At 42.9% G+C, this 27,200-nt stretch overlaps 1 protein-coding gene across 1 annotated transcript; it reads left to right on the top strand.

Annotated features, from left to right (window-relative positions):
- The first annotated feature begins 2,478 nt into the window (after positions 1 to 2,478).
- apbb1ip (amyloid beta (A4) precursor protein-binding, family B, member 1 interacting protein) lies at positions 2,479 to 27,138 on the top strand. The gene is made up of 14 exons (XM_076290770.1): positions 2,479 to 2,649; positions 8,971 to 9,030; positions 11,495 to 11,582; positions 12,041 to 12,348; positions 13,870 to 13,947; positions 15,605 to 15,764; positions 17,542 to 17,663; positions 18,816 to 18,890; positions 19,179 to 19,322; positions 19,969 to 20,079; positions 23,470 to 23,568; positions 23,725 to 23,845; positions 24,176 to 24,228; positions 24,425 to 27,138. Exons 2-14 carry the CDS (start codon positions 8,971 to 8,973, stop codon positions 24,962 to 24,964), a joined length of 1,959 nt encoding a protein of 652 aa, XP_076146885.1. The 5' UTR covers positions 2,479 to 2,649; the 3' UTR covers positions 24,965 to 27,138.
- The last annotated feature ends 62 nt before the right edge of the window (positions 27,139 to 27,200 follow it).

Raw genomic sequence — 27,200 nt, 5'->3', positions numbered from 1 at the left:
GGGAAATTTTTTTGGGCATACAGTGCTACAGCTGCTTACCATACTGTACAAAATAGTTCAACGCCACATACCACATAAAAGACAGCAGGAATAAAATAGAGTAAGCACAGCATACATAGGAATTAGTACCTCAATCTGAGCAGGAGTGTGTCTGTGTCTGTGTTTGTGTCTGTGTGTCTGTGATCATTTAATGTCATAGGTGCTAATTGGGATCAGCCCCTGTCAAGAGGACCTGTTTGCCAGTGTCGGCGTGGGAAGGGGAAGTGAGGGAGGCTGAGGGTGCCCGCCTGCCTGCCTGCCTTCCACGTCACCACGTTTGTTTAAGACATCACAGCTCAAAGCGCTCTGGTTTCCCCTGTGGGAGTGCCGCCACACAATATGTTGACAACCTTTTGCCACGGGGAGGGTGCTCTGCGCCTCTGGACAGAGTATTTTTTTCAGAGTCTTCTGAGGGGGTGGGTTGGAAAAATGGAGGAGGAGTGCTTCAGAGAAAAGCCTCTCAACTAATAAGGGTCCTTTAATAGGTAGCAAATGTTGGCACAACATCACTCTGCTGCTAGCCACATGTTGTTGTTTATTTTTTTCATTCAAAAAAGCAGAAGTGACACGTAGGAGAAACTTTTCAGCACGTTCGTAATTACTGAGGTGAAACAAGGGGAACCAAAAAGAACGTCTTGAGAAAGAAGATTCTGGCTAAGAGCGAAATAGGAAGGTAACAGATGTCATCTTGGGCTGCATTGCCAGGACTGAATTTCTCAGCGGATTCCCAGGGAGGTCCATCTGTAGTCCGGGTCACTTTAAAAAGTTCTGAAGAAGACATGGGGGTGGGGGGGGGGGGGTGTTAGGTTCTGGGGAGTTTGCCTCAGAAGGCTGCCTGATGTGGGCTGTGTGAGTGAGCAGAGCAGATGGCACACTCAAGCATAGCTTTGCTCTGGGAGTAGGAAGGCCAGATATCTTTACCTCATCCTCATCCCTCCCTCTGTGGCCGTCAGGGCTGGTGTTCTGTTCAGGAGAGCATCCCAGAGTAAATAGCTTTCTACATTTCTACACACACACACACACACACACACACACACACACAAACACACACACAAAACTTATTTTGAGGAGATATACATTTTCCTATCTCTGGATTGTACTGGACTCTGGGACAGTGTAAGTGTGGATTTACTGTATATGTGATATTTTAGGATCAGAATATTTCAAGCAAAGATCCTTTATCTACTGTATATACAGTGTATATACATTCTGAGAATGCACTCTCAGGAGTAATGAAGTTTTTGTGGTATCTATTGTGTATGTATGTTTTTATTTATTTAATAAAACAGGGCTTTGAACCTGAATTTGCCAAATGGTTCGTTCTGAACAGAAACAGTATTTTAAAGTTTCCGATTTTGGTTCCCACCCTAAATTTGACGTTCCCGAACCGGTTAGAACAAAAAAATATTGTTCCTGAACCGGTTAATAACGTTCCATGTCAGCTGTCGGACAAAAATATATGTATCCTCTCTATCCTCTCTATATGTATCCTCTATCCTACAGAAAACATAATAAAACACTAAGCCTCTGCTTTATACAAGCTGCACCAGTGTCTTCCTTTAGCCTGAATAATTTCCTGGTCAAAAAATAAATGCTGTCATATATACAGTATAGTATTTTTGGTGGGTACTGTAATATTGGATTCTTGGATGCCTTCCCATTGTCTAAATGCCAAAATGAGGACTATTAAGTTTTTCCAAATAAAGTAAAGCTGTAGCCTTAACGTTAATGCTAGTTTTTTCCAACAATGTTCGTCACGGCCTAGTAAAAAGAGAAAACAGGTGAAATGAAATCATTGAGATTTGGAGACTTAATAGGCCTTTTGATTGCCTGCTAGTGGCAAGCTCTGTCTGTCTGCATTCATTGAATGACAGGAGGTGACCCTCACCATTTCATTGAAGACACAAACCTTCCCAGGAACAAAAAAAAAAAACGGTATTAACCGGTTACCACTATTTTAAAAAATCGTTTCTGTTCCAGAACATAAAAAAATCATAAAGTTTCTGGTTTCGTTTTGTTCCTAGTAAAATGGCAAAAGTTTCCGGTTCTCGTTTTCCATGAACTGGTTCAAAGCCTTGGTTTAAAAAATGTTTTTAATATTTAAAATGATGACATACTTAGATATACTCTACATCTCAGGTCTTTTTTTTATCAGATTATGAAGGCATTTATTTACATCTATATGAACATAAACAGGCTATTGATATCACACAAACAGGCTACAAGTTGCACCTGAAAATTATTCTCCAATCTCCAGCTGATAGCTGATAAGTATGACTAAATACCATGTGTGCTAAACTGTGAAAAGTTGGGAAGTTGTCCTGTTAGTACAGATTGTGTCCTATCTATGCAGGCATACTATTGCAGAGCCCTGCATGGAATGCGCTGTGCAGGTCTGGACCTGTGCTTCCGCATGAAGCAGGAAGCAAAGTAACTGTCAGTGAGTCAGATGCACTGTGGTGACAGCACCCCTCCTTGCATCTAAGGGTTGTGTTCCAGTTTATTACAAGAAAAAAAAAAGAGGGAAATAGCAAGAGGCAAGAGTGCATGTCAGATTAGCGGTGGTCTCTGAATAGTTCAACTCTGAATTGAGGGGATATCAACATCAAGGTAACAAGCCGTTTCATGAACCACTGAAATTTCAGATTGTTTGAATTTCTGGTCGTAACACACGTAAGACTCAGTAGAAGGTGTATTTGTGAAGTTGGTGTATTTATACATATATCCTTGAGTCTTTTTGGCCTCTGTCTCATATGTTCTGTTTTCATTCTGTATGTAAAGTTTGTGCTAGTGGTAGGTTAATATTTGTCTTGTGGGAGAGTGAAGTGTAGTGCTTTATCCGTTGCCAGAGACTGTAGATGATTCTTTTCATTACCTGAAATGTCTTCATTTTGTGGCCGTGAAAACAAGTTGTATAATGTTTTATTCATACTGAATTTAAAAGTTGTACTCTACAAGAACATATGGAATTAGAGTGGTTGTGGTAACTTTTTGAACAACGTCCATACTGGCAGCTGCTTCACTGTGGCATAGTACATTCTTGCATGCCTTAACTATCGCAAAGACTCCACCCTGTTGAAGCTAGATTGAAAACCACAGAAGAAAATAACTGTTGCCTCATAAATCTTACTCATTTAACATCATGATAAGCCAGTACAGTGTGTGGACATCTTAAGAGGATGGTTGGGCATTTGGGGGTGAGACTTGGTGGCACTTGGTGTTCTTGGAGGGGGTCAGACCAATGTGTTCAGCCTTGGGGACATGTGACAGCCTTGTGAGAGTGAGTCGTCAAGTCTGGTTGAATGGCCAGTCACTGCGCTCAGTGGCAAAGCTGTCCCTTTGTGAGCAGCAGGGCATCTTCCTCAAAGGGACGTTGAGACTTGAGAGGCAAGCAGTGTGGACCTGAGGAGGAGATGGAATCATGGGCTGGAATTTTCCTTTGAGAGTTCTCTGAAGACAATCATCAGCAATGATCACATTTTTCCTCTCTCTCTCTCTCTCTCACACACACACACACACACACACACACACAGGCAGGCAGGCAGACAGAAAGAAAGACACATACACACGTGAAGCTGAAGACATCTTTCTGGAATTGGAGTTCGATTGAGTTACCATTCGTACAATTTGCACTGTTTATCGTATATCTGTAGGATAACGTAGGGCTCGGGACACTGTTTTCCTGAGGAGCACAGTTCATTGGTTGGACGGCAGATGTTTCTGGGTTTGGACGCAGATCAGGAACATGTGTTCACTTAAGCACTGGTGAAGGATCACACGGAGGCTTATCATGTTTGTACGCACATGAGCCCAAAGAACAACCATGCGGAGTCAAGAGCCTCTTAAGAGAAACCCACACACTTTACACTTTGAGTGGTGTATGTTAACAGGCAGAGGGAGTGTGGGTTTACTTTAAGGGATGTCATTATGAAGCTTCATCCACACAGCCTCATCATCCCATTCCCCTTAATCAATTTAATAACTCATTTTCATGTTGTTTTCCCATTGTTATCAGTGGGTATCTCTAGTGACATGAAAATGCTTGCTGCACATTCTCTCTGGAGGTCCTTTGGCCCATTTCTAAGTACACACAAATTTCTGGCAAGTGAAAAGACGTTATTGTGTGTTATTGTTCTATCTTCTGTTGAAAACAACAGCAAACTGCATACCAATGAGCATCATGCAACACAGCATGCTGGCCTAGTCGTCATTAAGAGGAGAGGAATCCTGCGTTGTGGTCACTGTTTACCATTCCTCCTGTCCATTACTGCATGGTTAATGTGGCTCTGCTTGGAGCTGCTCATCTATAGCACAGCAGCTCCCTTAATGGCTTCCCGTTGGTCCCTCTGACAGCCATGTCCAATCCACGATGAAAAGGGATCCAGCTTCAGAGTTGGAGTCTGCCATGGAAATGACCTGGCGTGTAAACAAGTCTCTCTCTCTCTCTCTCTCTCTCTCTCTCTCTCTCTCTGCCTCTCTTTCTTTTTTTCTTTCTGTGTCTACTCCCACCCTCGCCCCCAAAAATATGTAATTCAGTCAAGATGGTGCTTCAAAGTCCCGTCGTGAAATGCAGCTCTGTTTCCCAGTCGTCTTCAGATGTCAAAAAGCTTTTCAAGAACTATTCTCACAAATTATGTGGATTGGTCTATTATTCAATCATCCCACCTCCGCAATCAGTCTTGGTCCAGTTTGTGTATTGTTGTCCCTCTTATGGTCACAAAAATGTACTTTGTCATCCAAAAGACCCTGGAGTCATCATGGCCAAAATGTTCTGTGAAAGTCCAGTGATGGGCGAAATTAAGTGGCTGTGTACATTCATGAGGTTTTAGAAGAAGCAGCATTGCCCTGACAAGATATTTTTGATGGGGTCAAGAAGCATCCTGATGTCAAGTATCTGGAAAGTACTGTGGAGAGCATTCATATTTGTTGATCATAGGCGTGTCTTGTATAGATTTTGATGGTGTGAAGTTTGTGTGTGTGTGTTTGTTGTTTTGTTATTGAGGCAGTGAGTTGCTTTGTATTTGTTTAGTTGTTGTGAGAACTCTCTGATACTAGGGTGTGGTACAGGCCCTAACCACTGGTTCTACAGTTGTTATTGTAAAAGACTATGTTCATTAGCTGATGCCTCTGCTGTGCTGTCCTGTTTGTCTGTGGGCAGAGGCCTGTCCACATTCCCCACAAGTTCTGGACACAGCTCTTGCTTGCCTAACAACATGACCATGTATATGCATGTGTCAGTCAATTTCAGCCCATTCACAAGAAAGAAGTCAGAATTCATGTTCATTCAGAATGTTTGAGTCATTTTATTTTATGATTACTACAGTTAAACACTGGAACGTTCAGAACTACTGACTGCATTTTGTCACTGTGATATGGCGTTGGGTGTGGAGCACAGATGTGTTATGTCTGTGAGAGGGAACACACCCTACAGATATCATCACCCTGTGCTCAACACATAGAGCAGCTTCATGCATGATGGCATATACTGCTGATGTTATGGGAACATCCCTCATCATGGAGATGAGCTTGATTACTCCAGGGAGTCGAGACGACCACCAGAGGAAACATAGTAATTATTTCCTGGTGTGACCCAGAAATAAATGGAAAGCGGCCATCATGTATGAGCTACTACAGTCAAAAATCGATTTTCAAACAATGATTTTTTTTAGCTAGTTTTGAAATCATAAAGAGAGAGCGCAGTGTAGAGGAAATTTGTAGAGGTAATGTATGTTGTAGCTTGGTTAATTTGTCATGTAAGGTCCAGTATTGCAAAAGTGGAAAAGGCCCTTCACCAGTTTTCCTTTCACTTAGTAGCAAAAATAGGCCTGTCTACTTCTTGTTCTGCCTTGTTTTATCTTCCTGTTGTGCATTTTTTTTTTATTTGGGGTGAACCCCTTTTGAATGAAGAATAACATAATTTGGATGAAGTTGAAGTTTCACTTCTTATTTTTGTGTATTTTTGTGTTGTCTTTTCTTATCTCTAGTGGTGTTATTCATGCAAATTAAGGAAATACAACAATATTTCATGGTTTACTTTACATCGCATCTTGTTTATCCATCCATTTTACATTGTTATTTATCCACACATTTAAACTCGTCTGAAAGACAAAAGTGCAGGCCTTTTAGAAATATAACCGGTGGTGTTTCCTGTTGGAAACTACGCTGCTCGCTTTCAACATCGAGTGAGAGGAAGTTGCCCCTAACCACTTCCCCATGCAGAGAAGTGAACACGCTAATGCCACAGCATGACCGAGAAAAAGATGAAGAACACACATGTGTATACATACACGCACACACACGCGCGCGCATGCGCTCACTCACGTACACACATACCCAGGTGCTGGCAGTTGAGGTCTTCAAAGCCATCTGTTCATGGTTTGGCAGACTACAGTTTCATTTTTGAATTGAAAGAAAGGAAGCGGTGATGCGGGAAACTGTATAGCGCTAGTATTTCTTACCATGCTAACTCCATTTTCACCGCGTGTCCAGTGCATTAAGCCCCCCTTGCCCCAGGGCCGAGCAGATGTGATGGTTTTGGCTGAAAGGGGACACTGCTCCCCGCCAGTCAGTCTCACTCTACCTCTCACACTGGTCTAGTGTGACCATGTACGCTCAGACTGGCCTATGGTATCACACACACACACACACACACACATTTTGGGTTGATAGGAAAGAGATGAGAGGGTGGCGGAGGGGTATTCTAGGATGCTGGGGATTGTGGGTGGCAGGAAGGAAGAAACAGACATGTGGTCTAGAGTGGGATGGAGAGAGGGATGAAAGGAAAGGAGGAGGAGTGTGAAAAGGAGGGGAAAGAGTGTGTGGAAATGTTTTGAAAAAAGTGTGTGTGTGTGTGTGTGTGTGTGTGTGTGTGTGTGTGTGTATGTGTGTCTGTGTGTGTGGAAACAACTCAAACTGTGTTGTCTATATCTGGACATACAGATGTGTTATTTTCAACACATTAATTTTAACAGTGTGTGAATGAATAAAAAAGTGATACGTGAAGGTGAGAGAGAGAGAGAGGAGGGGGAAATGAGGGTGTGAGGACAGCTCCTCTGAGCCTTTCCTGTCCCCTCACAGCCAGACTCTGGACGTCCAGCCGAGGTGACCTCACTGGCCCAGACATAAAAGAGCAGAAATTATCTTGTGTTTGGACGCCACAGTCCAGTGACATCATAGCATTTGGTTTATTAAAATGACCCCAGTCGGCTTTTGAAGGACTGTGCCCATGATTACTTTGCCACAGCTCTTTACTGGATAAAAAATCTGTTTTTTGTCGCTGTTGTGGTTGTTGTCGTCGTCACTGTTGTTGTTGAGGATGTTTTTGTTGTTGTTGTTCTGGAGGAGGATGATGTTACATGTATACATTTTCTGAACATTGGGAACAATCCACTTTGGTGTGCTTTGTTGGAAGCATTGTCTCCATGAAAAGCTAAACTGAATCTGATGATCTCAGGCATATACTGAGATGGGAGAGGGGGTGGATTCAGGGACATGTGAGTAATACGTTTGACCGAGGCTGGAGGAGGATAAGCATGGTATTAGTGTCCACTCAGGGCAAGCAAAAGAGCCATCTCTATTGCTTTTCCATATCCTGCTCAGAAACATTCCACCAGATGAGAAATACACATCATTGCCATGATTTTAATGCACAATTTGAGATGGAGCTCTTCCAGTGTCCAAATGCTAATTAACATCCATCCTCTGTTGATACTTAGGAGTTTAATAAGATGCACATATTTCCATTTAATTACACAACAAAAACCTGAGCCAGCAGAAGAATTGTATGTGCTATAGTTGTGTACAGGCTCAAATGGTAAACCAGGGCACTAAAACCGTTTATCCCTCCATCACAACTTAATTGTGAGGGCTCAGAAATACCTGAGAGACTGATGTGTTCTTCTGTGAGCATGGCTACTGCAGATTGGTATTATCCTATTTGTGACCTTTTGACATTTCTCAGACATGTCTGGCTATGAATGTATGAGACTGTCATTAGCTTAAATAAGTTCAGTGAATTGATATCATGGTATTGTGGAAGTAACAGAGGTAGACATGATGTACCGTAATTTCCCAATTAGCCACGGCTTATACATTGATTTTGCTACATTTCTTCAGCTATAAGGTTAATACACAGGGGCAGTTAATATGGTATTAATATGGTTTTGTTTCTTTTAACTTGCATAAAACACTGTCCTGCGGCTTGCACACAATGTGGCTAATACACAGGAAATTACTTTAGTGTTTCTAGTGTTTGCTAGGCTGCAGGTCTCTGGTGACTGGAGCGGTATGTCGACAGTAACTGCATGTCTTGACAAAGAATGAATGCCTGGGAGAGTTATGCAAACCTTGTTTTTATCCCCTGCCTGTTTGCTGGATCTTGTGCAATATGTCCTGGCTCTAGGCGAGGTATTTTTGTACCATACTGCACTGCACTTTAGTAAACCAATCAAGCAGGTTTGTTTGAATAAAGTAGCATATCAGCTGAGTTGGGCAGAGTCATGTAAAGAGTTAATTAGTCTCTATTTGTTATTTATTTACTGAGTGTCACAACAAAACATTGCTGTGTTATAATTATATATTACAATTCTTCATCAAGACCATTTTAGTTTAAGTTTGATGTCATATGAATCATGTAATATATTGAGTGTTGAGATGCTCACTATGCTCACACTATGGTCAAACCACATTAACTGCTGTAGGTCTTTTGTGCAATGCATTGATATAGATATACAGTATGTCATGAATACAAATACAACAATGGTTAACATGGTTGACCACTTTAGTATCATTTGTAAGATATTGTGACATCACTGGTGACTATTTTGGTGTGTGTGTGTGTGTGTGTGTGTGTGTGTGTGTGTGTGTGTGTGTGTGTGTGTGTGTGTGTGTGTCTGTGTGTGTGTGTGTGTGTCTGTGTGTTGTCTGTTGCAGATGGAGGACATAGACGCCATGTTTAGTGATCTGTTGGGGGAGATGGACTTGCTCACACAGGTGAGTCCAAGGGCAAAATATCACCACATCTCATAGAGCAAATAACACCACTTTCATGGATCATTCTGTAATGTGCATATATATCTCAGATGTTATTCCCAGTATATTAAATAAACAGTACTTTTATACTATTATACAGAGGCTTATAAATGTGAAATCTGGATATCTTCTCTTTGTAGCAGAAATCAGCATCAAGCATCCATATAACAAAATGGTCACTGAAACCATCTACCACCTCCCCATAAACACCTTAGAATTCAAAACCTTGATATCCCATCATGAAATGCTGAACTCCGGTAAAGCCACATTTCAGTTTGAGCAACTCAGCTGTAGGTTTAAGTACATCTGCTTTAACACTTTGCTGCAACTATTGCTGCTGCTGAGATGTGCTGTTGCTAAGCAGTATGGACCGATCATAGACGAGGAACACATGCTAAAGAAGATAGTCAGATGTAGATGAGGGCGGTGAGCGAAAGTGATAAAATGTCAAAAAACCTGTCAATGTTGCCAGTGTCCATTTAGAATACTGGTATACTGTAATTAATGACAGCTATAGGCTACCTTTCAAGATCTCTCCACCTCACTTCTTATTTTGACAGACCCAAATAGTGTCCTTCACAAGCACTTTTCTCATTTTGATGCCAAGACAGTGTTGTTGTCCCGAGCAGCTCTGGGTACTTAGATCAACACGTAATAATAATAATAATAATAATAATAATACGTTTTATTTATATAGCGCCTTTCTCAGACTCAAGGTCACTTTACAAAGCCAACACAAACAAAGCAAGACAACAAAAAACAAACAGACAGTCAAAAAAAAAACATGTAAAAAACATGTAAGCTAAAGTCCTAAGGAGCTCTGTGAGACGACAGGGGAGCTGTTCAGATGGCTCCTCGGCCCTGCGCCCTCTGAGCTGTGACCCTTTCATGAACCCTATCGAAGTCACACTCCACGCCTGGCCCAGCGTGAGCACTGCAAGAGTGCAGCTGTCACATCTATCTCACCCTGCTGAGTTACACAACTTAAAAAGGAATACCACTCAACAGGGAAATATAGCACAGAACGTGTTGATGTCTCCATAACAGGCTGTTTGACACAGACAACACAGAGGCCTTTTTATTTGAAATATGGAGCACTTCATTGAATTAAATTACATTGGGATTTATTATCACATTATTTAGATGACATTGTCATGTGAAACATTTTTAATGGGTAAGGTCAGTGAGAAATACTCACAAAAACATGTACCTTACATGTCTTCTTTTTAATGAATTATCAATGTTGTAGTTTGTTTATCAACTAAATCAGCACTCTGCCTGTTTCTTTATTTCACATTTTTCAGTTTTCAGTTTAATTTATTTATAGCAGAAATAACCATTGAAATGGTTTGGCGTCAGCTAGCTGCCTTAATCATGCGAGCGCATAAAGAATGAAAAGGAGCGCACGAGCGCAGCCCTCAGTTTCTGTATTTACGCTCTCGATTCTGCGCTACATCTACGCTTGCATATAAGGCAGCTAACTGATGCCATAAAATTGTCATGAGGCATTTGATAGAGCACAGAGCCTGAGGCCCCTAGAGCAAGCACTTAAGCAATGATGGCAAGGAAAAACTTACCTTTAACGGGGAGAAAGTTCAACCAAACCCAGCTCATAAGGGAGACCCATCAGCTGGGTCTGGCTGGGTAGAGGAGAGGTGGGGGCAGTAGGGGAGGGACGAGGAAAGGGGGAACTCAGAAGCAAGCAGACCGATTATGCAACTTCAAACATATAGTAACAAACTTAAAATGACACGGTTCCTGTTTTTCCATTGTTAGTATTATTAAATACAGTAGATATGCCATAGTGCTTTACTTGGTGGGGAGAAGATGAGGAGACGAGAGTTAGAGTGCTTTGGATGGTGCTGGAGAAATTAAGTGTTTCAGTTCTGTCACTGGGAAACCTATCTGCACCACTCAATAACCCCTCCTGAGGCTCTCACGTTTAACATTATTAGCATCGTGTCAGTGATGGCAGTCACTCATAGTGCTGGTGCAAATAGGCTGCACTTTTATTTATTCTTGACTATTTGTTCACATTTTTGTCATTGATAGTAATGTTCCTCTGCTGTTTTAGTTAAATTAGCATGTCAGAATGTTAGTATAAATACTAAATGGAAAAGGGAAGTGGAGAACCTCAGCTGTCCTTTCAAAGTGCTAGACTTTGCATACATCTGTTGATCTTGGTTGAGTGACAGCCTATGCAAGTCAATTAGACTTCAAATCAGACAGGTCTCCACTAAATGGCAGGGCCCACAGCCACATTCCACCACAACTCAGACTATGTATATGTGGTTTTCCGGAGAGTTCCTGTTATTCTTCTGCTAAACGGTTATAATGTCTTTGGCCTTGTGATCTCTGTCTCATCGTTACTCATTTGTGCCCCCCCCCCCTCCCTCCACACAACCCTCACCCTTGCCCCTCACAGAGCCTTGGGGTTGAAACACTGCCTCCAGAACCTCCTCCCAGCACCAAAACGGAAAAGAACTACTCCATTGGCTTCACCGATTTGAATGGTAAACAGAGCTCGCTGTGGAAGTGCAGGTCTTTTTAGACTGTTTTGTATATAATCTCCTGCTTCCTCATGCTGCTCCAGGTGTTATTGAAATGTTAACTGACATGTGTAATGGAATGGTGTTGCGACTTTGTGATAAAGGGGTCAGCAAACAATACAGAGAAGTGGGTATTTCTTATTATTTAGGAACTTCCACAGATATTGAATGAGAGAAGCAGAGGGTGATATTATGATACATACTTTCCAAAATCAAGTCATAGTAATAACAGTATACTATAATACTAAATAGTAATCATAGTCAAACAATGACCTGATCTAGCTACACCATTGAAGTTTAGGCCAACTGGCATGGAAAAGTATGCACACTTATTTGCATAATTACAGTAGCACTGCTTTAACAGATATTAGGGAAAACTTCAGCATCTGTTTCTCACCTCATCCCCCTTGTGGTCTGTCAAGCATCCCTGCACGAGCTGGAGGACAATGACCTGGACGCTCTAATGGCCGACCTGGTGGCCGACCTGAACGCCACTGAGGAGAAGATGGCAGCCGAGAGGTCCGGCTCCAGAGACCCCCCATCCTCGGGCTCCACGTTGGCCACCCCAACCTTGAACGAGTTCAGCTTCCCCTCTCCCATGGCAGCTCCAGCCTTCACGCCCACCCCAGCTCAAGCCCCTGCCCCTGCTCCTGCCCCTGTTCCTGCTCCTGTGGCACCGACAGCCTCTACCTCACCTCATCCACCCCCACAAAACTCCAAGCCGTCTAAGGCAAGTCTCTGCCCTCTGTCATTATTATTATTATTATCAGAGTTTATTTGATAGGGACAGATACAGTATATAGACAAACTGAATACAGCTATCTGATGCATGCATCGTGGTGTTTATTATTAGCTAATGCTAATTTCCGTCTAAGGCAAGTCTCTGCCCTCTGTCATTGCCCACACAGACTCAAATGAAGACAGCCATGAACAGAGTGCCACTGAGTCTCCAAATCTGGTCTGACTTATGGTTGTGACTTTACAGAATCCCACAGTTTCTTCAATAACATAACCTTAACCATATAGGCCTGTCATGTACAGTTCAAACTAGTGAAGTAATGCACATAGAATTCTCCCAGACATGCATAATAGCTTGAATAAATCCAAACATCATGGGATCAATTTCTGAGCATCAAACACACTCAAATCCAGTGGACATGCAGATAGCATCAGACAGCTAAAGCAGCAGATGAAATATGTAGGGAAGACATTAGAGAAATCTGTTGAAGCTTGCATGTGATGGGACGGAGGCCATGTCCAAGGCATACTGTGTGTGTGTGTGTGTGTGTGTGTGTGTGTGTGTGTGTGTGTGTGTGTGTGTGTGTGTGTGTTTGTGTGTGTGTGTGCATGTGTGTGTGTTTGTGTGTGTGTGTGTGTGTGTGTGTGTGCGTGCGTGTGTGTGTGTGTGTGTATGTGTGTGTGTTTGTGCATGCTCAAGCATGAGTGTGTCCAGAGGTGTAAAAGTCCAGCTTCAGAAAGGAAAAGTCCTGCCACATTTTTGTTCCAACCATTCACTTAATCATCTGATTCTAATTAGCACAGCTCTTAAGCCAGGTAAATCATGTAATTAGTGAAATCACCTGTGTTAAGCACACAGGTAGAACCAATACATGACAGGACTTCTACTTTCTAAAGCCGGACTTTTACATCTTTGAGTGTGTCTGTGTGATTGTGTCTGTATGCATGCTCAGGCATAAGTGTATCTGTGAGTGTGTGTGTGCATGTGTGTGTGTGTGTGCGTGTGTGTGTGTGTGCGTGTGTGTGTGTGTGTGTGTGTGTGTGTGTGTGTGTGTGTGTGTGTGTGTGTGTGTGTGTGTACACGTATGTGTGTATTTTGGGGATTGGGTAAGGGGGGTGGGTGCTTGTGCAGACTAGACCAGACTGTGATGGAGCTGATCGTCTGGAAGCGATCAGACATTCATCAGACGGCATAGAAAGAAACGTGTCAGCACCAGAAGGGAGCTTTTTCAGATGTATTTTACTGGCCCATTACCTCATTGCGAGGTACACAGCAGAGAAATCAAGTCCCCTGAGATGCTCCAAGGTCGACTTCAACTTCTCTGTCTTACACCCTGACACTTTTTGCATATATGGGTGCCATGTTCTCATTAAATAATGTGCACAAACGTCATGAACCTCAGATTGGATGGGCACTACTCATCATCCATAGGATCATGAACTGCTTCTTCTTTACTATTCTGTACATTTGGAGAGTGAGTGAGTATGTACGTTTTTTTGTGTTATCTTGCAGGAGGAGATTGAAGCCCAGTTGAAAGCAGACAAAATCAAACTAGCACTGGAGAAGTTGAAAGAAGCCAAAGTGAAAAAGGTGAGTGAGGGATCTCCTCTGCACGGGGCATTCTTGCCTCGTGCACTCTTCTTGGAGAGATGTGACCAGCTAGAGAGATGCTGTTTCTGTTTTTATTGGGGGAGGATTTGGGTAAACACACACTTCTGAGACAAAGCTCCAACTCTCTCTTACCCTGTCAATTTTACATCAATAAAAAAGAGAGAAGAAAAGAAAAACTCTCTGAAAAAAAATAAACTAAGTCTGCCAGTATTACTACAAGGAGAAGACAACAGGAAAAAACAATTCGAAGAGAAGATGCAGGAGTTTCCTGCACAGTTTCACATCTCCAAAAGCGTGGAATAGAAACCGCAGGCCCATATGGCCTGGCTCCAAAGCCCACTGGAGGAGAGAGTGTCCTGGCGCCGCTTATCGGCCCCCTGCTTTGGTCCCCTCCTTGGATGGGTTTAACAGCACGACAGAGAGATGTGCGTGATAGTCAACCATTTACATGCGTCACTGGCCTGTATAATTATCACCTCTTATACAGTATGTTTAGCACCTTTTAAGAGTTTACATACTGACCACTTAAATCAGTATAGAAATTCCAGTCATTTCTTGAATTAAAACAGGTAACACAGATTTGGATTGCTCAGATAGCGGACACACACAGAGCCTGGGCTTGGCCCTAGCGGCAATGGCAGACAGAGCAGTCACATCCACTCATCTGTGGTAAACTGGATGAGTTTCATCACTGCTATAAGAAGTGTTTATTTAACCATCCAGTCCAACCATAGAAGGTAGGCTTTCATGACAGATGTTGTTGTCACCATGATGTCTCCTCAAATGGACTGATGCAATAAGATTGGTGGTGGAAAGAGAAAAAGTGTGTGACTGAGGGATAATGACATAGAGTGGGGGAGAAAGAGTTTAGAGACAGTTGGTGCAACATCCACCCAAAACAAGAGAATGCGTGTACATGCAACTGAGCGATGGAGGAATTGAGAGAGATTGAGTGGATGTTTCAGACAGATAGTGAGGAAGGGAGAGAAAAATAGATTTTGGCCACTGTGGTTTGTGCTGCTCTGTAGTGCTCTGTTGTTGGTGAAACCACCCCCCCTGACAGCGTTATTCTTGGCCCTGTCTGGAAGGCTGTAAAGAAAGGACAGAGAAATACAGAGAGAGATAGAGATAAAGAGAGAGAGAGAGAGAGATGAGGAAATCATTCGTATTCTCCGCTACTTATGAAGACCTCTCGTTGCCAGACGACAGGAAGCGGGAATCTTTGGCGGCAGGAAGCCAAGCAGGGTCCCAGCGGGAGTTTCGCGCTCCGTCTCTGTCTGCTCTCGTTGGGGGTTTTACGGGAGGCTTCTGCAGGCTTCATTTGCGATGCGTCTGAGCCTCTCTCTGGACCTCTGGTTGTACGAGACACGCGAACGCCACTGAGGTGGATCAGCCGCAAGATGGATGAGGGCTTAAGACAATGAAACGTTTATCTTTCTGTCTTCACCTGTGTGTTGGGGAAAGGGGTTTGTGCTAGTCCCAGAAACTCTGTTCTTTCTCAATTACCAGTTATAACATTTGATTTTATGGTCTGAGTGACTGAGTGATTCACTATCTTTCACTCATTTTTAAATCCCTCACTACCATGCATGTGTCACATGTGTTTTTGTGTGTGTGTGTGTGTGTGTGTGTGTAGTTGGTGGTGAAGGTGGAGATGAGCAATGGCAGTGCCAAGACTCTGATGGTGGATGAGAGACAGACGGTCAGAGACGTGCTGGATAACCTGTTTGAGAAAACCCACTGCGACTGCAACATTGACTGGTGCCTGTATGAGACCAACCCAGACCTGCAGACTGGTAAGAAGGCAACACATCCACGCACGCACGCACGCACGCACGCACGCACACACGCAAGCACGCACGCACGCACGCACGCACACACACACACACACACACAGATATACAGACACACACACACACACACACACACACACACACACACACACACACACACACACACACACACACACACACACACACACACACACACACACACACACAGAGAGCCACGGTTCCATGAAGGAGCAACACGGTTCCATGAAGGAGCAACACACAGCTTCAAGGTACCTTCAACCCAGATTGCAAAATACAGGGTGTGTTTTTACTGGCAAGTTGACACATTCCCTGTCCACCCATGCACATAGACACACACACACACACACACACACACACACACACACACACACACACACACACACAGACAGGGAGAGAACGACTGCAGGTGGGTTTAATTTGCAGTGTTGGACACTGTCAGTCATCCTGGCTGTCAGGCAGAAATTGGCCACTGCTCCTCTGATCTCGCTCACCAGTCTCTCCTTATTCTTCACGGCTGCAGCAAAACGCTGGAGACGCTTGACTCTCCCCGACAGTTCACTCCCCATCTGGGAATCTGGCCCTTGCTGCTCATCTTCCATTCAAGTCTCATGAAACGAATGACTACACCCACAGTACGCTATTAACCAATGATTACGCCTGAGCCTATAGCACACATATCTGTGCTTCTTGACAGAGCAAAGTTAAAGCATTCATTTTGCCATACAAATATGGAGTTGGCATGCTCCAACTCTGTGGAGAAAGGCGGCTTCCCTTCCACGTGGATCAACTTTGCCGCTCCAACAGGCTGTTAACAGCCGTGAAGCTGGGCGCACCTTACGATGTGGTGGGCACAAGCAGCTCCTGTTCAAAGGGCTCTGGTCCGGGGGCTGCCTGCCTGTCACCGTTAAATCCCACCGCCACGCGTGCGGGAGGTGAAGCCGCAGGCCGCCCGCAGCCCACCGGCGCAGCTTGCCACCCCACCTCCATAAAGTTAATCAGAGCCAAGAGCCTTAAATGCAAGGGGACATGGCGGAGCTGACATGAAAGAGGAAGTGTGATACTCGCAGTCTGGGTGGGCACTTGGCGTGGTAAGACACAGTTGTGTGTGTGTGTGTGTGTGTGTGTGTGTGTGTGTGTGTGTGTGTGTGTGTGTGTGTGTGTGTGTGTGTGTGTGCGTGTGGAGTCCCCACTGGCTTGGCAGACAGACCAGCCTTTGAGTTTTTGGCTGTAGGAGTCCCTCGGTCCTCCACTCCACTTTTTACATGCTCATTACATTTCAGGATGCTGAAGTCAGTGAGCATGTAATTATTGCAGTAGCGAGCGATGTCTGGGTGAGGTCTCTGTTCTTTACCCACTCGAGGACCGTAAATGAGACCACAAATCTGCAGTGGATGTGGCAGTATAGAAGTCGTCTGTCCGTGTAATGGAACTGTGGAGATGGAATGGGTGGATGAGAAGCCAGACTTCAAACCACATCCCCATTGCTTCACAAGCATGCCTATGTTATCTCCCATCAAAATCAATTTGGTCTTGTCAGCAGAAACAATGCAGCTTTGATACAGTCTTTTCCTTCCCTATTTGCAATAAAACGTCAACCAGAGTGTAATTAATCCAAACTATTTTTTGTTTGCCACACTGCAAACAAAAATGCATCCCTGTTCCTAATCTGATTATCCCACGGGGGCCTAGCTCTCTTTTTTTGAAGTGAGTCTGAGGAAACCAGATTAGAATCTGACTGCAGTGTGAACTCTCTCCACAGAGAGGGGCTTCGAGGACCACGAGAACATAGTGGAGCCGCTGTCGGCCTGGACGCGTGACAGCGAGAACAAAGTGATGTTTCGAGAGCGGAAGGACAAGTATGCCGTCTTCAAAAACCCTCAGGTGAAACCTCTTACTGTGGCCTCTGATCGCCCGTCATAAACGTGTGTTCTCCCACTTTTCAGTGCGCAGTCTTGTTGGTGTATTGTTCAGTCCTGTGGAGCGATAGCATAGATATGGTGCTGAGCTTGGTTGGACTTCAAATGGCGACGCAGGACATTTACACACTAAGTGTTTTAGCTGACTGGATTCCAGTAATTGTGTGGTCACACTTCCTCATTTTTCATGCTAAATACCTTCCCCAATACTTCCCCAAAACATATGATTCAGATAGGTAAAGTTGTAGTAGTAAGCGTTCTGGTACTGGTAAATTTACTTGACCCTGCTAAATTAATCCACATTTCATTCAATTTACACAAACAAAAACAAAAAATTCACAGAAACAAAAATGTCAAATGTATTTATTATACAAAGTTAAAATGCAGAGATATTCTAGACTAGCCAGGAACACCCAAATAATTCCATTACATTTTTATCTATAAGTGATAACCACATCCTAAGTCATGGCCAGGATGTGTTAAGTCACATGATACCCACTACCCAGCTCAGACACTTCCTGCTATCTGCGCTGTGTGTGAATGTCTGCTGGACATTAATAGTGGGGGCAAAGTGCTGCTGTGTTGGCCAGTCATTGGGGTCTGCCCATGATGGCCCAGCCAGCTCAAGAGAGAGACGACCATTTGTCTTGGCCCTCCTCTTTGTTTTCATATAAAATTAAATTCAGGCATAGTTTCCGTCCTGTGCCGTCTGGACGCCGTCTCAGTTTGTCCACTGATTTTGTGTCAGCACTGACCGAAGGTTCAGAGGCAGACCCATATGTCTTCGGTGCAGACGCATCAGGACAGGCGGACCCATAGACGCAGTGGGGTTTTTTGTTGTTTGTTATTAAAACTCAGGCCTATCATAATCTATGGGAATTAATGTGTGTACGGACTGCTGGCAGAGTGGAGAATTTTCCATTAGATAAAAACAGTGTGATTTTTTGGGAACACTGACGGGTGTTTTTTTTTTTTTTTTTAGAACCGAGAACCAGGCTGTCAAAATGGGTCAGGCCTGTGTTATCAGAACCCATTTATTCACAGAGACAGTTTAAGTGGTCTAAAATCCAGCCCTTGTGAGACCTCACATATTTCTTTTATTTATGTATCCCTCCAGAATTTTTATCTCTGGAAGAAGGACAAGAATATGTTAAAAGATATGAAAGAAAAGGAGAAAGAGATGCTGTTGGAGGTAAGACTCACAACTGTATCATTATGACCTGGAATGTACAGATATGGTATGGAGAGAAGTGAGAGAGTGTGTGAGAGAGAGTGGGAGAGAGTGAGAGTGTGTGAGTGACAGAGAGAGAGACTACCTTTCTATGCTTTTTCTTCACTATCTCCATGCTCCCTCGTGTGTGTGTGTGTGTGTGTGTGTGTGTGTGTGTGTGTGTGTGTGTGTGTGTGTGTGTGTGTGTGTGTGTGTGTGTGTGTGTGTGTGTGTGTGTGTGTGTGTGTGTGTGTGTGTGTGTGTGTGCAGGAGAACTTCTGCGGGACCTCCATCATCGTGCCGGACCTTGAGGGGCTCCTCCATCTGAAGGAGGATGGGAAGCGGTCCTGGAAGCCACGCCTCTTCCTGCTGCGGGCGTCTGGAATGTATTTTGTGCCCAAAGGGAAGACCAAGGTCAGTATGCTAATGTGTACTGTGAAAACACACACACACACACCTATATGGCCTACTGAGTGACTTTAGAGTAAACAGTAGCCATGGCACACTCAGACAAATAACCACTACTAAAAGCACAGATGCACATGCACACACGCACGCACACACACACACACGCAGGCACGCACGCCAGACGCACGCACGCACGCACACACACAAGATCCACCAACACATATACTGTTGCTAGGTGATCAAATGCAACCACCCCTCCTCCTCCTCGCTCCCTTGAAAAATGAGGCAAGAAGGGGGGAGGTTAAAAAGACAAAAAAAGAAACTTGAGCAAATATTGGCTCAATGTCAACCCGAACCCATAATGGAAGGGCCAGCCAGGCCTGGTCTCTTGTGTTTACCTTCTCCTCCAAACTACCGTCCCCCAGTTCCCCCTGGCCATCTAAAAATATGCCTCTGCCAGGGGCACCCCTGCAAACTGCCTACAATCACGCACATATCTCAATTGCAGCTCAGTGTCCATAAATACGCATGTCCGCCAAGTCTGTTGGGCCCGCTGCCTGATATGGCTGTCAATAGGGGAATGTCTTTGTGTAACCTCCGGGGTTGGTCTGAATTTAACTGTCCATTGATTTTTTGTATCCTTTTTCTCCAGACGTCCCGTGACCTGGTGTGTCTGGTGCAGTTTGATAACGTGAACGTGTACCTCGGTAAAGATTACAAGAACAAATACAAAGCCCCAACTGACTACTGCTTTCTCCTCAAGGTGAGTGTGTCAGCTGTTGGAGGGCGGCTTTCTCTTCAGAGCACATCTTTGTTCAGTCTCACGGTGAACACCAGAATGCTAAATTAGGCGCCAGAGACATCGTACCGAAACCAAAGCAAACTAAAAAAACCAGCAAGCTCAGTTGCGAGGTGAACCTGTCTCTGAACTATTGGCATTGTCATTGTATTTATATTTGGCTTTCTATATGAACCAAACAAATATGGTGTGTGTATCAGAGACATTCTGGCGAGACCCCTTGTACTTATCTAGAGCCAAGCTAAAGTTTTCAGAGAATGGGGAACTACACCATTCTGGGTAGAGTTATATTTTCAATTCAAAGCTCCAAGGCTCAAAAAAGGGTTCTCCTGCAGGAAAAGTACAATTTATTTAGCTCTTTTTAATGGTGTGTGTCTCCCTTGTAGCTGAAGATAACTATGAATGATACAGATCATTCTAGCATTCGTAAGGTGAAAGGTAGCCTATAAAAGCACACTGAGCCCACTGTGGTTACCTGTCACCCAGCTAGACCAAATTTCACATGAGAAGACCATTAAAGCAGTTAGCAAGCAGTGATTTTGAGGTCTATAAACCCTTACTAAGAATATGTCTACTGTTGTCATGCAAAATGTTTGCTGTCAGAGTAGATCTATGCAAATGCTTGCATAGAGAATGATAAATGCGTCCTTGAGGCTTGGCGATGGTCACCCCACATTCATAAAATGTAGAAATTAAGTTGTGGTACATAATCTGACAGTGCTATGAGATAGTTCCTTGGTTAAAGTTTCATGGTTGAAAGCTTGAAGCTGAATTGTCAGCGGGCTTAACATTGGGAAATACTGGGTACCCTCATAGCTTCTTTTTCTTTAACCACTACCATGAAAAAGAGAGTTGAAGTAAATAAAGGTATTTTGTAACTTCTTTGTGTGTAACTTCCTCCAAATCATACAGGTGACATGGTCAAGTTGAACTCCATTGTTTTGAGGCAGCCAGTTGTGTTGTCTGGCTGCCGAGGGGAAGGCCACTCAGTCAGTATTTTCTGTTGAATGTTCAAATGAAAACCAGTAGTGTCGGCTCTGAGAAGAGAAATGAAGCCCAACCTGGTGAAGAGTTAGGGGATCTGAAACTTTTCACGCCATCCCCTTTTTGTCTTTTTTTACTTTTGGTGGTTATGGAAAGTCTTGAATCAGCGTTTAACACAAAGATAGGTGATTAGAAAGACAAGTGGTGTGTCATGTGTCTTGGCTACTAGGGATAGGCGATATAGTCTTAAAATTATATGTTATGATATTTGTAGTGATAATTATATAAATGACAAAAGGATAATAGTACTATCAACCACAGTTCTCCCAGCCTCAAGACATATCACCTTAGTCTTGAGAGCCGTGCAAACACAAAAATTCTTACTTCCTCGTCTACAGTTTGAACTCTGCATCGAGTTATCTTTGTTATCATTCTACATGTGAGCTGGCCATCTTGCTGCACATATAAACATGTCATCACCTATATGTTTAATATGGCGATATGACACATTCTTATCATGGGGAGGAATTTTACTGATGTATTGACAACGATACAATATGACCCATCCCTATTGGCTACTGTACAACACTTTTCACTGAGAGATATTAGCCCCTCAAAAGAAAGCTAGAAAGACCAAATAGGGGAGGAGAGATGGAGAGAGGGAGGCTGAGAGTGAGAAAGTGACTCACCAGTGGTCAAGTCAGCGATGATCTCACCCAGCGCTCCCTCTAATAGCTTAGCACGTCTTTCTATAGAGGTTCCCCTGTGGTCCCAGCCATTGAACATCTTTGTAGCAAGATGCAGCAGGTTTGTGCCAAACACACCAGCAATGTATCCAAATGAGGACACTGACTCTTCACTCAGAGTCTTCACTGACTGAAACGTTTGTACAGCACTTTTGCACTTTCTTGCACACTGTGTTGCCTCAAAAAAACTTTTGAAAAAATATGTAAAAAACTAAATACAGTGGTTTAATAACCAACCTTTTGTGATTACTTGTTTCTCAGAGTGCAAGTCCTCCTTGCCTATCTCCAAATGAGGACAGCCATCTATATTCCCCATGCTGTATTCTCTGTTACTCACACTCTCACTGTTGGTCTTTTCTCTGGTGTACCCCTAAAACACATACTCTCCCTGTTTCTCTCAAAGCGAAAGAGAGGAAGGGAGAGAGAGAGAAAAGAGTTCATCCTAAAACCAGTTCCCATTTGTGAAATCCTAGGTGCAGCTCACCTTCCTGAGGTCAAATCTTAGTCAGATTACTTCAAGGTGTGCGAGTGTGTGTGTCTGCTCCACGCCCGTTGTCCTTAATACTCTGTAATTATTGTAATGACTAGCCTCAAAGAGGAGCCGAATGACTACCATTTCGAAGTTGTGGCACTATAGGGCTGTGACAGCTGTGCTCTATTAACGTCTGTGCTGAGGGCTTTACAGTAGTTTGGGAAATTTGTTAATTTTCAGGCTGGATGTAATTGGACCCGCAATGTCAACAACAACCGTAAGGCGCAAAGAGAAATAGGCTCCCTTTTTTGTGTGGAGTTTAATTTCACTATGCCACCTTGTGGTTGTACTTTGGTACTGCAAGTCTTTGTCCTTATGGACAGTGCAACCTTGTGTGTGCAGTGATATAGTGTGCGGTCATAGACAGAAAAATAAATCTTACCTCCAAATGTCTTGAGAGAATAACAGATCAGCAATGACCTCATGTTTTGAAAAGCCTTGAAAGGCGTCCAGGAAACTGCCTCCGTCATCCCTGGCAGAGGCAGGCGATTCCATGGTTCTATCAGCCAGTGATACATCAGACCTCTCCAGGCTTCCAACACAACACTTTTGTTTTTCAGGCACCTGCATTCTCTCTGATCAGTACCAGCTTGACTTGATTAGCTCAATCTAGATGTAGAGCGAACAGTCATGCGATGGACTCTGCAGTTTATTAGGAGTACAAGCAGCCCTTGGGTTCAATATGCTGAAATGAGTTATGTGTCCATGACATAATCTACTGGTTGTAGTTAAACATATTGAGTTGAAAGCAATACAATCATAGTCACCGATCTACACACTCTAATGCCATATATAAACACATGTGCACACAATGTGTATACTGCCATTCCAACCATGCAAACACACAAGCTTTGATTCCAATATCTCTGCATAACCCTCAGTCCCTTCTGACAGTGTTTGCACCCAGTCTTGTTATATTTGTATATATTTAAAATGTATGCCCATGCATACATGAACAGGCTAATACAAAGAGAGATATACAATAGTTTGCAGAGAGTTAGTGTTAATTGTTAGTTTTAAAAGTGCAGTGTTAAGAGTATTATTGCTTAGAGTTTACCTCTCTAAACATAGACTTTTTTCTCTCTCTCACAGCACCCACAGATCCAAAAGGAATCACAATACATTAAGTACTTGTGCTGTGATGACAAGTGGACTATGACACTTTGGGTGACAGGAATCCGCATCGCAAAGGTAAGCCTATCAGTCTCTGTAGGTCCTATTAATAGTCACAGCAACTGATGTGATTAATAGTCACAGCCTGTAGCTGTATCACCTTTTTAAAAAGTCTTACAATAAATAATTTTTTTCACTGCTGAGATTAATACACTCAATTGTCTGTTTTAATAGTATGGAATGTCTCTTTACGAGAACTACAAAACTGCAGTCAGCAAAATCTCTGTGTCGACATCATGGACAGACAAAATCAATTCCAATGTATCTACCCCAACTCCATCTCCAACTCCCAAAGGTTGAGAAGACATGAACTTTACAGAGACATTTTGATTTCCTAGAATTATGTCATATACAATCCATCATGTAATATGGAGAACAATATCATACAATGCTACTATATTGCATATCAATTATACACAATAAACTCATTCAGCTTTGCATTTGATATAGTAACACCAAACCACTCAATAAACTATTAAATTACTATTAAACTATTGTCACACAGTGTCACACTGCACTTTGACCATGTTTGTACTTGAGTATGTTCAGTACATTTACTTGGGTAGTTAATGTGCTTAAATTGTATTTATACCTGAATTCTCACCCATATCTGTCTTTATTGCAGCTAAAGCAGCCAATGGCCATGCTCCCAAGCCTGCTCCAGAGCCAGCTGCCCAGGTACCGCAATGACACCAAGTGCTCATTTTAGTGCTCCCATTCACATTTTTAGATTTTGTAGAAGGACAGAAATCAGTGAAGGACTTCACTGAAATGTTATGATCTCACTTGGTACTGCAGATTAGTAATAAATTCAGTATGTTTGAATGCGTGTGATATTAACTGTGCATTCATGTTTTATGTTTTGAAACACAAGTCAGCTTTTCCTCCACCTCCACTACCTGCGAAAGCCATGCTGCCTTCACCTCCTCATGACCCAGTGATGCCTCCTCCTCCACCTGCCTCCATGTTTTCCAAAGGCCCCCTACCACCACCACCACCTTCCAGCATGGGCAGAGGCTTCCCTCCACCCCCCATGGAGGACTTGCCACCCCCGCCGCCGATGAATGACGATGACGGGGAGATGCCCCCAGACTTCCTGCCGCCACCTCCTCCAGCCACTGGGTTCCCTTGTCCGCCGTCTGGTGGTGGGGCACTACCTCCGCCACCCCCAGATCCCAGTTTGCCCCCTCCACCTCCGCCAGTGTCCCTTCCAGCTGGCTCTTCTGACGGCTCTCTACCACCACCGCCACCACCACCCCCTCCCCCACCAGCAGCTACGGCCCCCCGCCCTTCGGTCAGGAAACCCGGCCCGCCCCCTCCTAAGCGGACTACGCCTGTCTCTGCTGCACCTGCTGGTCCTGATCTTATGTCTGAACTGATGTTGGCCATGCAGAAGAAACGTGGTCAACAGTAACACCAGTAATTTTTTCTGTATTTTTATCTTTAAACAGGACTTCTCACTCACAGCACACTTACTCACACACTTACTATTGAATTTGTTTTGTCATCTACTTGGATAAAGGAAAAGAATAAACCAGTAGCCACATTTACATGGAATGTTTTTTGTCATTCCAATGAAACTATTCCGATTGAAAAATTTGTGCCATCTGTTTACACATTCTATTCCGATCAGGTGCTATCAAGCACTTTAGAATCTTTGATCGGAATAGCCGTTGTTGCCTACTTTTCCTTGAGAAGATACAGCAGTCAATCCGAATGACCTTACATGACCGTACATGGGTGTTCATTCGGAATAGGAGCGGACTACACCACCTCTTTCGTTGCAATTCAAATTTCATTTCTAATCGGAATAGAAGTGTCCATGTAAACGTGGCTACTGAAAGCATATATTTCGAAAAAGGTTCTATGTAGAATCTTTCAGTTCCAGGTGCCAATCTTTTCCAAATGATTCTACAAGTTAACTTGTGACTGGACAACTGCTATGATTTATTTCAGATACTGAGCAGATCTTTTCAAGGCTTGGAGATGTCACAACAATAATAGAGAAGCTACATGTCATGTGTCTGCTATAGTGCTTAACTAAACCCAACGACTTCTAAAGCTCCTGTAAAATTGCAGTTTAACCGTGCGATGTAAATGTTTTTATTCACAATGATTTGCATTATACAAATAGGCCTACAAAGAAATAGTAAGCAACTGTGGGAATGGACATACCACGTTTTCCCAACTAGAAGGCTTTACTGGGATAACTGCACTGTACGAATAGAGAACTACTGATTGTAAATTGCCAATTTTTAAACTTTTGGGAGATGTGTCTTTATCATATCTTATGTTTTGTTGTGTGACAAAAAAGTATTGGTTTAAAAAACAATATATTAAAAAATCCAATAAAATTATGCTGGCATGACCTGTTACTTAAAATACACAAATTCCAAGGCCCAACGTAAGGTTACACTACTATGTACTGAGAAAAATCACTTTATTTCTATTCAAATAACCTTAAGTCAGTCAAAAATAATGCAGAGAGGTGTTAGGTGTTACAGTATGTTAATGTTGTAAATGACTATTACAACTAGAATTGGTTGATTTTTTAATCAAATCTCAATTTAGCAGAAAATAAGCCTTTTACACCTACCATCTCTCTTGTTTGCACATTCGGTTAGCTAATCCTAAAATATCATGTTTAAATGGCTAATTTGTCATTTCCTATTCTTCTTATGTTTTTTTGGCCACGGAGTGCTGTACTGTTTAAGGAAGCAATGTGGCCTTCTTTGGATTTATCTTGAACATAAAAATGGTCGAAATGGTAAAAACTGGTTAACTTTGAAACAAACCAGTGTTAAAGATATTGAGGGTATACTATGCAAGAAATTGGTAAGAAACTGATGACATCTTCCAAATGTGTTTTTTGTGTTTCAACAAAAGTGTCATATATGAGACAGACCCATCAAAGGAAAATACTAAAACGAGCAAAAGGAAAGATATACTTGGTGGAAGATGATTTAAATTACAGTATGTTGTAAACTGACATATCTACTGTAGGTTGATGTGTTTGGATCACAAAGAAACTTTGTGAAACACAGAACATCTCTTAAGCAGAGTAGAGGAAGTATGATCATCTAAGGCATTGGTGGTTATGAAGTATTTCATTTCTACAGACTAAAAAGAATCTTTAACCAGGAAGGTCAATGATGCCATTTTTACCATAACTCCACCGTCATGCAATGATGGTACCTGACTGGAGCCAATTTTATCCTAAAACAAGCCAGAGACCCAAAGCATTGCTCCATATTATGTAGGAGATATTCCATAAGGAACCAGACAATGAGTCATGCTGCAAAGTGTGTTAAGTGCTCTAATATATAAATGGAAGAATCTTTGACGAAAGTACATTTTTATAGACAAATTTCTTATTTAAAACTGAAATCATTATTTCTAAATGTGTGAATGTCTTGGCTATATTTTGTATTCATTTTGCACCTTATTTGATGCATAAGAAATAATATTTTTCCTGGGAGATTCCAAACAAAAATGACTTTTACAAACTCACATATTTTATTCTGATGCCAAAATAAAAAGAAACTGTATATGACCCTCACCTGTTCCCAAAATAAAAGGTAAAACCAGCATTAAGGCTACAACATCATGTTTCAATGATCTGACAGACCACTAAAAGTGGTTGGAATATG

The sequence above is a fragment of the Alosa pseudoharengus genome, unplaced genomic scaffold, assembly GCF_046254945.1.
Source record: "Alosa pseudoharengus isolate Yale_2024_CS ecotype anadromous, Long Island Sound unplaced genomic scaffold, YU_APseudo_1.1 YU_APseudo_1.1_scf_18, whole genome shotgun sequence".
Lineage (NCBI taxonomy): Eukaryota > Metazoa > Chordata > Actinopteri > Clupeiformes > Clupeidae > Alosa > Alosa pseudoharengus.
Note: the sequence above shows the minus strand (reverse complement) of the source record. Positions and strands in the feature narration are given on the sequence as shown.

Bases quoted from the DNA above. Each gene is read 5' to 3' on its own strand.
- apbb1ip (XM_076290770.1), top strand. From the start codon at position 8,971: ATGGAGGACATAGACGCCATGTTTAGTGATCTGTTGGGGGAGATGGAC. The intron at 12,349-13,869 runs GCAAGTCTCTGC...GTTATCTTGCAG, and splicing joins AAAACTCCAAGCCGTCTAAG to GAGGAGATTGAAGCCCAGTT. The intron at 18,891-19,178 runs GTAAGACTCACA...GTGTGTGTGCAG, and splicing joins AGAAAGAGATGCTGTTGGAG to GAGAACTTCTGCGGGACCTC.